The 12,093-nt window shown below is 45.3% G+C and overlaps 1 protein-coding gene across 1 annotated transcript in view; it reads right to left on the bottom strand.

The window, feature by feature from the left end:
- Positions 1–11,697, bottom strand: part of GHRHR (growth hormone releasing hormone receptor) — a 31,320-nt gene extending 19,623 nt beyond the window's left edge. The window contains exons 1-5 of the mRNA XM_053264713.1: positions 11,683–11,697; positions 7,930–8,032; positions 5,922–6,029; positions 2,987–3,081; positions 1,202–1,299 (exon numbers count right to left, since the gene is read on the bottom strand). Of these exons, the coding sequence (XP_053120688.1) occupies positions 1,202–1,299; positions 2,987–3,081; positions 5,922–6,029; positions 7,930–8,032; positions 11,683–11,697 (419 nt within the window). The remainder of the gene's footprint in view (positions 1–1,201; positions 1,300–2,986; positions 3,082–5,921; positions 6,030–7,929; positions 8,033–11,682) is intronic.
- Between the last annotated feature and the right edge of the window lie 396 nt (positions 11,698–12,093).

Genomic DNA, 12,093 nt, shown 5'->3' with positions numbered 1-12,093 from the left:
GCTTTAGAGGTAATAACCAGCACTTTGCACTTTGCCTGGAAGGATAGCAGCAGCCAGTGCATCTGTTTAAGAACAGGTATAATGTAGTCTCTCCAGGATACCGCATTTTGGACTAACTGAAGTTTTTCTGGACTACATACATAGGCAGTCCTACACAGAGCATATTGCAGTAGTCCAACCTGGAAGTTACCAACCAGTGTACCACTGTTTTTAGGTCATTCTCTTCAAGGAATGGGCGGAGTTGTCAAATCAATCACAGCTGGTAAAAAGCCTCAACCTGAGGCACCAGGGTGAGACCCAGGTCCAAGAGCACTCCCAAGCTACAACTTTGTGCTTTCTAGGGTTGTGTAACCTCATCCAGCACAGGAGGTTCTATCCCATCTTGCAGATTACAACCCCCAAGAATGATCACCTTGCTTGGATTCAGCTTCCTCTTGTTTGGATTCATCTTGCTTGGATTCAGCTTCAGTTTATTATCTCCCATCCAACTCATTACTGCCTGTAGGCAGGCATTTAAGGGCTAATGCCATTTTTTGAATAGAACATGCTGAAAGTTCTCTTAACTCAAACTGGTGTCCAAAAAAATTTCAAATTTAGTTACAGCTCATTTAAGCCCCCCCCCCCCCAGCTCAGGGGTGTAGCTACAATAGAACAAGTGGGGGATAGATGTCCCTGGGACCCACCAGCTGGGTGGCAGCTTGCTCTTTACTCTCTCTCTCTCATACTACTCTGAAGAAGAAGGTGGCAGGAGCAGAAGCCCATCTTTACTTTTTATCCCAGGGCCCGCTCCAAGTCCAACTTTACTACTCTAGGGGAGAATTTGAATTAACCCCTTATTTAGCAGAGCAATCCTGTCTGATGAGAACAGAGCTCACTGAGGAGATCTGGAGGCAATTGTTTAAAGTCCAAAATAAGTAGAGGAGTATCTAAAGAAAGAAGTTACAAACTTAGTTAGACAACCAGCATCCTGTACCAGCTACCTCATGGCGGAAGGAAGAAGAAGGAACAGAGAGAACAAAGAAGAAGGGGCTGTCCCAAGAAAATCAGTCTATCAAGGACAGACTCAGAGCAGAGACTGAAGAACAAGGAGAGAATCAGAGGGCAGTCCTACACTCTCTGAGGTTCTACACACGATCCGTATGTATCTCCCACAGCTACGCCCCTGCCCAACGTTCTTCTTTTTGGGATCCTATTAACATACCTGAATGCAAGAAGGAGCCCAATCGCAATGATAAGCGAGGTGGTAGAAATGCTGTAACCCACGGTGTAGATGGTTTTGATGGTAGAAAAGTGGGACACCTGTAATGAGAAGAGAACTAGCAATTCAACTAGGCCTTAGAAGAAGCAACTTAAAGAAGATAGTCCCTGCCCAGCTGCTGATGGGGATGTCCAGTTTTTCCACATATTGAATTTAATGTATTTATTTAACATATTTGTATATCACCTACTACTGAAGTCTCTAGGTGGTTTATATCTATCGATCTATCGATCTATCTGTCCAACCCTTATAGCTCACTGGTCTGCTCTGTACAGCTCCATAACATTGGTACATCAATTCCCTGGGACATTAATAATATAAGAACATAAAAAGGGCCCTGTTGGATCAGGCCCAAGGCCTATCTAGTCCAGCATCTTGTTTCCCATAGTGGCCCATCAGATGCCTCTGGGAAGCCCACAGGCAAGAGATGAGTGCATGCCCTTTCTCCTCTCATTTCTCTCCTGCAACCGGTACTCAGAGACATCTTGCTTCTGAGCCTGGAGGCAGCCTATAGCTATCAAGAGTAGCAGCCATTGATAGACCTGTCCTCCATGAACTTGCCTAAGCCTCTTTTGAAGCCATCCAAGCTGATGGTCATCACCACATGCCATGGCAAAGAATTCCATAGGTTAAATCTGTGTATTTCCTTTTTTCAGTCCTAAATTTCTTGGCTATCATTTTCATGGGATGAAAATAATAGTCACCTTTTTTCTAAACTCAACTCAACTCCAATAAACATTAGTGGAGAAAAACATCCACGCTCTATAGTTACATGGCACGGCCATTTTATTTCAGAATTGCCTCAAGAAAAGGACACACTCCTGTGACATTTCTTCCTTTCTTGAGACATCTTGTGGGGTGATTGCTCATGAGGGAGGGAGGGAGGGAGGGCATTGCTTAAAGAGCTGCTGTTGCTCAGAAGGCAGCAGATTTCCAGTTAGAAGACAGAAGGGGAGCCAGCTGTTCTGATGCAGGTAAGCTCCCTCCCCAATACCACTGAATATGATACCATGTTGCATTTTATCAAATGGCATCAATTTAATGAACAAAATTTTCATTGGATCATATCCAATGAAAAGAGAAGATTGTCTGATAAAGTTTGTGACACATCAGTTCCAATTATCAGCCTGCTGTGATGCACAGCCCACTAGATACCACAAAGAAGGTTCATTGCCTGACCCCAGATGTGGCCCTGCCAACCAGCAAAACTGAGCCTCCGAGCTATCTCAAGGCACATGTGATGCAGACCATTCCTCAGCCTTTGCAACACCCAGTAACCAATTGTGATAGTAATTTATGCTCTAAGGACATAAGAACAGCCCTGCTGGATCAGGCCTGAGAAGGCCTATCTAGTCCAGCATTCGGTTTCACACACTGGCCCACCAGATGCCTCTGGGAAGCCCACAGGCAAGAGCTGGGGGCATGTCCTCTCTCCTGCTGTTATGCACTTTCCAGATGTTGCTGAACTACAACTCCCATTACCCCCAACCCCAATTTATTGCAGCTGGGGATGATGGGAGTTGTATTTCAGCAACATCTGAAGAGGCACAGGTTGCCTACCCCTACTCTAGAGCAGGGATGCACAACTTTGAGCCTCCAGCTCTTGTTGGGGGTGATGGGATTTGTAGTCCAACAGCAGCTCTAGAATATGCATTGTTGCTTCTCCTCCCTCCCTGTGCCCCACATTCTAGGGCACATTGTAGTCATTATTTGCTCAGCTCCACTCACTTCAAGAGCAACCTCCTCTTCCAATGGGCAGGCTACCTCATAGGGTGGAAATGGGTCAGACCAGCCTTGGGCTGTGCAGCTTCTTTTCACCCAACCTATAAAAAGAAAAGTCAACAACATGCAATGGCTCCTCTCATTTCTGAATGCCTTAGCACTGTTCTTTTGCAAAGCTTGTGGCCCCCTGCCAACCAACAGGGCAGCAACATGGGGCCTTGGGGTGTACAGAACTGGTTCACAATTGAACCGGTCTGCTGCAAACCAGTTTGTGTTGGTTCATCAGTTTACACAGCCAAGCTGGTCATTTCAACTGGACTGGTCTACAAAGCAGTGGTCCAGTCCAAATTTGGACCAAACCATCGCAAGCGGTCTGTGCGCACATCCCTAATGGGGCCACCAGAAAAGAATATGGAGGCTCTGGTTGATTTGGAGGATGCTCTCCGTATGCAGAGGATTATTAGTTTGTGGAGAAGAAAAGACCAAAAAAAAAAATAAAAAGAATCCTCCCAATGAGAGTGATGAATGTGCAAAGCCCCACCATAGGCCGGAACAGAACATCAGAAATGGTTAAAATGGTTAAATGAACTGACAGTAGGCCTATCTACACATCCCCCTTCCACATATATAGCAAAAGTGTGGGGAGAAATCAGGACCATATTCATTGACCACCACCCCACCTGGTCCATACATTCAACAGGACATTTGACAGGGAAGCATACATGTATACAGCAGCACATATATGGATGCTGTGGTTCAGGAGTAAAGCATCTGCTCTGCAAGCAGAAGGTTCAGTTCCTGCCAGCATCCCCAAGTAAGGCTGGGAAAGACTCCTGTCAGAGACTCTGGAGAGTGTAGACTGTACTCAGCTAGTTGGACCAAGGGTCTCACTCAAAATACGGCAGCTTCGTCCTTCCCTCTCCACTCAAGGCCAAAGTTAAGGGAAATGAAGATTGACAGAAAGAGAAAGACAAACATATGAAGTTGTCTTATACTGAGTCAGACCCAGGTGCAGCACCCAAAGTGCTGCTCTGACCCATGCCATGGTGGGGGCCAGACCCCTTTCAAAATCAGCCCTGCAAACCTTAGACATGAATGGGGTTTCAAGGAGGAGAGGAGGTTGCCATCAGCCTGCTCTCCTTTCCTCGTGCTTCTCGCAGGCTTTTCAAGGAATGTGAGGAGAAGTGCTCTTCATAAGGGTCAGATCCCGCCCCGCCCCCCCCCCCCCGCCAAAGAGCTGCTCTGATGGTGCTGGCAGCAGTGGCAGGGGGCATCTTGTCACCCTACTGGTGCCCCAATAATCTGCCCCCTGAGGCGACTGCCTCACCTGGCCTCATGAAAGGGCCGCCTCGTCTTCTCAGGCTCCATTGTCTTCTCTGGCTGCCAATGATCCCTCAAGGCCCTGCCCTGCTGGCTACATGACACTCAAAAGAGTTTAACCTCCAGTTAAAAGAGGTGCTGGGACCTGAGACCTTCTGCATGCAAGTAAGTGTTCTACCACTATCAGTGACCCTCCTCATCTTCAGGGAAAAGCTAGATTTTTGCAAGCCATTTAGGGATATGATTGAGATTCCACCCCCCTCCAAGAGTTGCTTCAGTTCTGCTGAAGATGCAAGATGCAGCACACATGGTTCTAATGCAACACTCGGTATTCTGGAAGCAGAGAGACAAACTGCTAAAAAAACAAAATATAAAGGATAGAGATGTGCACGAACAAATTTTCTGATTAGTTTTGAAATTGAATCACTCAAATCAATCAGATTCAAGTTAAATTGATTTGAATTCTAATCAATTTGCACATCCCTAATAAAGGACCTGTAGCAATTACAAGCCTTTGTCTCAGAGCAAGCCGATGTGAGGGGAAGGAAAATGCTGAATCATCTCCTCCACACTTTCAGAACAAAGACTTCTCCCAAAACTTTCCTTTATGTCCAGTAGTTCATACACTGCCATCACACCCAATTATCAACAGAGTTTAAACCCACCCCCACCCCCGCCCCGGTCTTGGGTGAAATTCCAGGAAAACTCTCCTTCTCTTACTATTGGAAAAGTACAAAAACCTTCCACGTGTAAGCTTACACATGGTGAGTAAACTGGTAGAGTTGACGTGTCTTGCACCAGAGCTAATCCTTTCCAGCCCCGCTTTCTTGAGTTAAAAATCCACTCAAAGTGGCTTGTTAAAATTGCAAAGAACAAAAATAAAAGCTTTATTCAAATGCTACAGACTGCTTCAGTCTGAGGCTCTCTCAGCTTTAGTTACAGGTAAAAAAAATACTCAGTAGGTTACAAGAATACTTCAAAAAGTACCCCAGATGATACCGGGGTGGCAGACTTTAAAAATCATGGTTACCCAGTTGCAAAGAACATGGATGTGAGAAAACACAATAGTAACTTTAAAAGTTTACAGATAAACCACCATGGAACATGATCAGGGTTATACAATGCACACAAAAGAAATATAAGTTTCTGATGCAAAATCTGACTAACAAACATTCCCTAGACTGAATCCCCTTTTCCTTTCAAACTCACCAAACACCTGATGAGAGTCAAGCTTCCTGAAGTCCTGTCTCTCAAGGATCTGCAGAGGTCCTTCCATGAGAGAATTCTCCACGCTAGCTTTTGACCATGAGGCAGCAAAAGTCCCTTACTCCTCACTAAGCCTTCCGCCTGTCCCTCTCTCACCTCCAGCCTACCCACTTCTAAAAAAGGAACCCTTCTCTTCCTCCTCATGGTCCCCTAAGTCCCACCCACCTGGTGTGCTGATTGGCTGAGCCCTGGAGGTCACCAGCCTGTCAGTCAGGACAGGGTTCACTTCTGGTTCACTCTTTAGGGGAGAGGAGGGGCTGTTCACTAAAGGACCAGAATGGAGATGCATGGGGGTGTGGACGCTGCCTAAGGGAGAACACCACCCAATAGTGATGCGCTACTCCGGCCTTGTCACCTGGCTGCTTCATGAAGTGGACGAGGATGCCTGGGCAGGAAAAGGTGAGCGTCTGCCCCAGGTTTGTGTCTGGCCAACACAGGAGATCATCCCATATTCTCTTGCAACCTGACAAGGGAGAAAGAAAGACTTTTGAAATATCGCTTCCTTCCACCATCCTTAGAAAAGAGAACGAAAAGGCACATACAATTCAGCAACAGCTTGAACAAAGCCTGGATGCTAACTTGTAACCAGGGAAATTTCTTTGTTATTTTATTTATTTATTTATTTATTTGTTTGTTTGTTTGTTTGTTTGTTTGTTTAAAACATTTTTATACTGCCCCAAACTTACATCTCTGGGCAGTTTACAACAGAATATCTCTGGGCGGTTTACAACAGAACAGAATTGATTGATTGATTGATTGATTGGGTATGTATCTCCATCTGGTCTTCTTTGGGCCCTGAAAAGGAATTGCTTCTTATAGCTCCCCCCGGCCAGTAGCCTTCATTCGCAACCAGTTGCCATTTACAAACCACACTCAAGGGTTTAATCGGGAGTGGGGAGAGCACCTTGGATGGCCCTGCCCACCTGTCCCCCCTGCCCCAGTCTCCGTCTGTTGGAGCAAAAGTGATAATTAGCTTTCTTTTCATTCTTATTATCTAGAAACTAGGGCTGCACAACTTCTGCTCTCCAGTTGTTGTTGGACTACAACTCCCATCATCCCTGGATATTGGCCATTGTGGCTGGGGATGATGGGAATTATAGCCCAACAACAGCTGACGTTGTGCAGCCCTGAACTGGATAAGCGCAAGATTTCAATAGACTCAAAAATGTAAAAATGAAGAGAATAAGAATTAGCAGGATCCTTAGTAGAATGGATAACCACCTCTTATTCTACTTATTTAAATGTTAAATAATCTTTTACTGGTTTAACCACTCCGTTCATCTGGAGAATTGGACAGCATCCTTTGTAGAATATTCATTGTTGGGACTCATTCTTTATTCACAGTATGAAATGTTCTTTGTCAGGGTTTCCCAACCTTGGATTCCCAGATGTTGGACTACAACTCACATCATCCCCAGCCACAATGGTACAATGAGGATGATGGGCATTGTAGTCCAACAACATCTGAGGACCCAAAGTTGGGAATCCTTGACTTGGATAGAACAGAATTTTATTAGTCAAATGGCCATATCAAGCAACTATAATCATAAATGTGAAAACAAACAAACAAACAAACACACTACAGATTTTAAAACAAAGCAAACATAAAACAGTAAATGAAACCGTTAAGCTGAAGAACCATCTCAAACCACCACAGGTCTAAATAGAGGGCAGAAATAAAGCAGATTTAAACTTATTTGGACCATATCAAGAAACCATGGAACTAAAAAAAAAGGAGGCAGATGTACAACAAAATTTAACTCTAGAAATAACCATATCAAAAGACCATGGATTTAAAGTAAACAAGGTGATAGGACAGAAATATTTGAGACAAAGCAGGAATACTTAAAACTAAAAACAAACATGGGTTTAAAACAAACAAGGTGGAAATCCCTGACTTAAGATGAATACTCAATTTGATTCTTTTCAGTCTCCCATAATTTCTCCATCAATTCATGGCTTGTAGGACTTGTTTCTGTTTTCCAGGTTCTTGCCAACAGGGTTGTGAATTAGGTTTCCATATGCAGAGGTTGGGGGGCAGGGCCACCTCCCAGGTCAGGGGTGTGATCCTGCTCCACCTCCACACTCTGCATGTACATGTGGAGCCAAAAACAAGGACAAAGCTCTGGGGCGGATTGAAGTAACCAAGCTGGGAAGTGCCCAAGGTGAACACATTGCCGCTGAGTTGCTCATAAGCATGTCACCCAAGCAAAACCAAGAAAACCCCATCGTGGTGGAATATCCTCACGTTCCAGCTTTCCAAAGGAAACAGTTGCAAATACAGATGCAAAACATGCAGACCAGTCACTCCTCTTCAGCCTCCCCCCCCCCAACCGGGCCAAGCCCTCCTGCCCACAGAGTACCTGCCGTTTCATTCAGGTGCTGCTGGATCTCCCTCAGGCAATCACTCTCGTTCCTCTTCCACTCCGATAGGGAATCACATTCTGGATGAGTCTGTCCACAACCCTGGAAAGGGAGAGGAAGGGCAAGGCTGGGTGCATTGGTGGGTCCCACTCCCCGCCTCACAATACGAAGACGGAGATATTAGGGGTGTGCACGGAACCGTCTGGCCCAGTTCGGTCCGGCCCCTATCAACCCTCCCCGGAGCCTCATCATCGCTGTGGCCGGGTAAATGTAGTATTTTTGGCCCTTTCGGGGCTCCGTAAAGGCGAGCGGCAGCCAAAATGGCCGCTGCTCACCTTTACGGAAACCCGAAAGGTTTCCTTTCATTTGAAAATTTCAAAATGTAGAAATACTACATTTGCCCAGCCGTGGCAGTGGTGAGGGAGGCCAGCGGGGGCAGGGGGAACCCTTGCGGATCCCCCACCCCCCCGCGGCATACAGCAGCTATTTAACATTAATTTAAAAATAAAATAAAATCTGTGGACCCAATTCGTGGACCTGTCTGGCGGTTTGGTTCCGGTCTGGACAGAACCAGGAGGGGGGTGGGGTTCGTTGGACTGGTTTCGCACATCCCTAGAAGATTTATATATCACTTTCCAACAAATGTTCCCAAAGTGGTATAGGTAGATAGATAGATAGATAGATAGATAGATAGATAGATAGATAGATAGAATGGCTTCCTGTCCCCAAAGGGTTCACAATCTAAAAAATAAACACAAGTTAGACACCAGCAACAGCCACTGGAGGGATGTTGTGCTGGGGATGGATAGGGCCCGTTGCTCTCCTCCTGCTCAATAAAGAGAATCACCACTTTAAAAAAAATGCCTCTTTGCTCAGTTAGCAGTCACAATCTGTTTTATCTACTTCATGTTCATACAATTAAAATAACAGCAGCACTACATAACATACCAGAGGGGGGAAATGCCAAAATAAAACTCAATTACATTTTGTACTTATTAACTCCCTCCCTTCGCCTCTATCCATCCTATGGCAGTTCACGATCCTTTTCACTATTCCATTTCTTTGGTGTACTCTCACTGTTGGTGGGAGAGGGAACCACATCATCACAGATCCCTACCATAGCAGTGGCCAGTGGCCTAGTTGGCTGACCAGGGGCTTACATACCATGCAGTGTGCCACCCATGGAAGGGCTGCATAGATATTTGCACATTGGCTCCATGTTTGCACTGGTTCCATAGTTAACCCTGGTGACTGAGCAAAGAGGTACCTTTTAAAGTAGTGACTCTCTTTATTTAGCAGGGGGAGAGCAACTGGCCCTATCCAATCCCAGCACTGCATCCCTCTAGTGGCTGTTGCTGGTATCAACCTTACCCCTCTAAGGGAGGAGAGCTGGTCTTGTGGTAGCAAGCATGACTTGTCCCCATAGCTAAGCAGGGTCTGCCCTGGTTGCATATGAATGGGAGACTAGAAGTATGAGCACTGCAAGATATTCCCTTCAGGGGATGGAGCCGCTCTGGGAAGAGCATCTAGGTTCCAAGTTCCCTCCCTGGCAGCATCTCCAAGATAGGGCTGAGAGAGATTCCTGCCTGCAGCTTTGGAGAAGCCGCTGCCAGTCTGTGAAGACCAGCAGGGATTCTCAACGTTGAGTCCCCAGATGTTATTGGACTTAAACTCCCATAATCCCCAGCCCCAGTACCTTTGGTTGGTGATTATGGGAGTTGAAGTCCAATAACATCTGGAGACCCAACGTTGAGAATTCTTGGTGTAGACAATCCTGAGCTAGATGGAGCTAAGGACTGACTCAGTATGTGGTAGCTTCCTGTGTCCCTATGTTTCTTGCTGGTGTCTGCCTTATGCTTAGATTGTGAGTCCTTTTGGGACAGGGAACCCTCTTATTTATTATTTATTAATTCTTCTATGTAAACTCCTTTAAGACCTTTTGTTGAGAAGCAGAATATAAATATCTGTAGTAGTTGTAGTAGTAGTATTTATTTTTATTCATCACTTGTATGTACTGCCCCCCATATAAAATCTCTGGACAGTTTTCAAATCACAACACAACAGTTGAAACTTGAGATCATATAAGACAAATTTAAAATAACTATCAATAAACTTTCAAGCCGTATAAATGAAAAGCCTGATAAAAGGGTCACTTAAAACTTCCAGGGATGGGTAGGTTCTGATTTCATTTGGGAGCACGTTCCAAAGCCCTGGAACAACCCTAAAAAAAGGTCCAGTTTTGGGTCACCACCAAACAAGCCAGAGGTAACTGCAGCAGGACCTTTCCCGATGATCTTAACAGGTGAAGGGGTTGATGAAGAAATAGTAGTGCTGTGATGTGATTCCAAATCACATCCTTGCTGCTACTGAGATTGCAACACCTGTGTGGCTCCTATGAAGTGTGAGCACTGTAAGATATTCCTCTCAGGGGATGGAGCCGCTCTGGGAAGAGCAGAAGGTTTCAAGTTCCCTCCCTGGCAGCATCTCCAAGATAGGGCTGAGAGAGATTCTTGCCTGCAACCTTGGAGAAGCCGCTGCCAGTCTGTGAAGACAATACCGAGCTAAATAGACCAATGGTCTGACTCAGTATATGGCAGCTTCCTATGTTCCTAACTGCATCACATCCTTGCTGCTACTGAGACTGCAAAACCTGTGTGGCTCCTAAGAACTGCATCACCACTGTAGCAACTCCGCTCCAATTATTCCCAGCATTACTACAGCCGTAAGACAATTCTTAGAAGCCACAGAGGTTCTGTAGGCTCGATAAAAGTGAGGACAGAGTTTGGAATCAAACAGAGCCAGCATATGCACCCCACATTTCCACTGACAAAGGCTACACAGTATGTAAGCTAGTGACACTGGCTTTATACCCTCCTTAACTGTCCAGCTAACTCCCGTGGGAGTTGAACTACAACTCCCATCATCTCCAGCTGCAATTTATTGCAGCAGGGGATGATGGGAGTTGTAGGTCAGCATCAGCTGGAGAGCCAAGGTTGCCTACCCCTGTTCCTGGGGATATGTTTATCTTTCACCACCAGGATACAGAAGCGATTGAAAGCTGGTTAACTATTAGAAGCCTACACTATATACATTTGATCACAACAGAGGAACTTTGCAAGGGAGCCTAACTATGAGGCAAAAGTTGAGAAAAATACCCTACAATGATATGGCCAAAGTTGTGTAAATTCCATGTAAATGTCCAGTGCGGTCAAGGCTGGCCTGTCTAATAGGCATACATAGGTGGTCACCAATGGCACCAGTTCTTGTGGGGGTGGGTGCATAAACAGTGCCAGAATATAGCATTATTCTTTCTCTCCTTTTTGTATTGCAGCCCTGAAATACTGCACAGTGGTGTGAGAATGTAAGATGTAATCCTGCCCCCTGCGCCCCCAAGGGCCTGCACATTCTGAACCCCCCAAATGCACAGTCTTCTTTGCTCATTGCACCTCAGCCCTCAAATAAATGGCCAGTCTCCTCAGCTGCACTCCGTCTCTTGAAGATAATTTGCCTGCCTCAGCATTCATCTCCAAAAAGCAAGTGTCTCCGGCGGGATTTCCAGATTAACAGCAGCATCTTTTCACCTCCAAAGTGTTAAGAGTTTTGCCCGCCAGTAGACTGGGAACTCTCTCCCACTGTATTCTCAAATCAGTGTGGGCTAGTCAGAGAGATAGGTTTCTTCGGTCATAGACCAGCAAACATTTACAATAAAACAGTACGCATTTTACAAATGATAGAACAAAACCGGGCCATACCAGAGATAATGTCATTATCCACATTAGTTAAAAGATAATTTAAGTAAAATTCATCAGACCAGCCAGGCAAATTATCTAACATAGGAGATATAAGTCTTGAATGGGGTTCACTATAAAAATCACAATGAAGGATAACATGCGAGGTGGATTCTGTAGCCCCTTTACCATATGGGCAAAGTCGTAAAGATAGGGGAACTCCCTTGTACCTGCCTTCAAATACTACTGTGGGAAGAACATTTAATCATGCTAAAGTGAAAGCTCGTCTACATAAATAAATGAATAAATAAATAAATAAATTTAGGGATATGAGGTGAAGGCCCAAGAACATAGCGAACAGAGCACAGCAAACAGGGATAGCAAACAGGACGTAGGAGTTTAGCAGGAGTTTAGCAGGAAGTGTGCGGGTGAGCC

The sequence above is a fragment of the Hemicordylus capensis genome, chromosome 6 (genome assembly GCF_027244095.1).
Source record: "Hemicordylus capensis ecotype Gifberg chromosome 6, rHemCap1.1.pri, whole genome shotgun sequence".
Classification (NCBI taxonomy): Eukaryota; Metazoa; Chordata; class Lepidosauria; order Squamata; family Cordylidae; genus Hemicordylus; species Hemicordylus capensis.
Note: the sequence above shows the minus strand (reverse complement) of the source record. Positions and strands in the feature narration are given on the sequence as shown.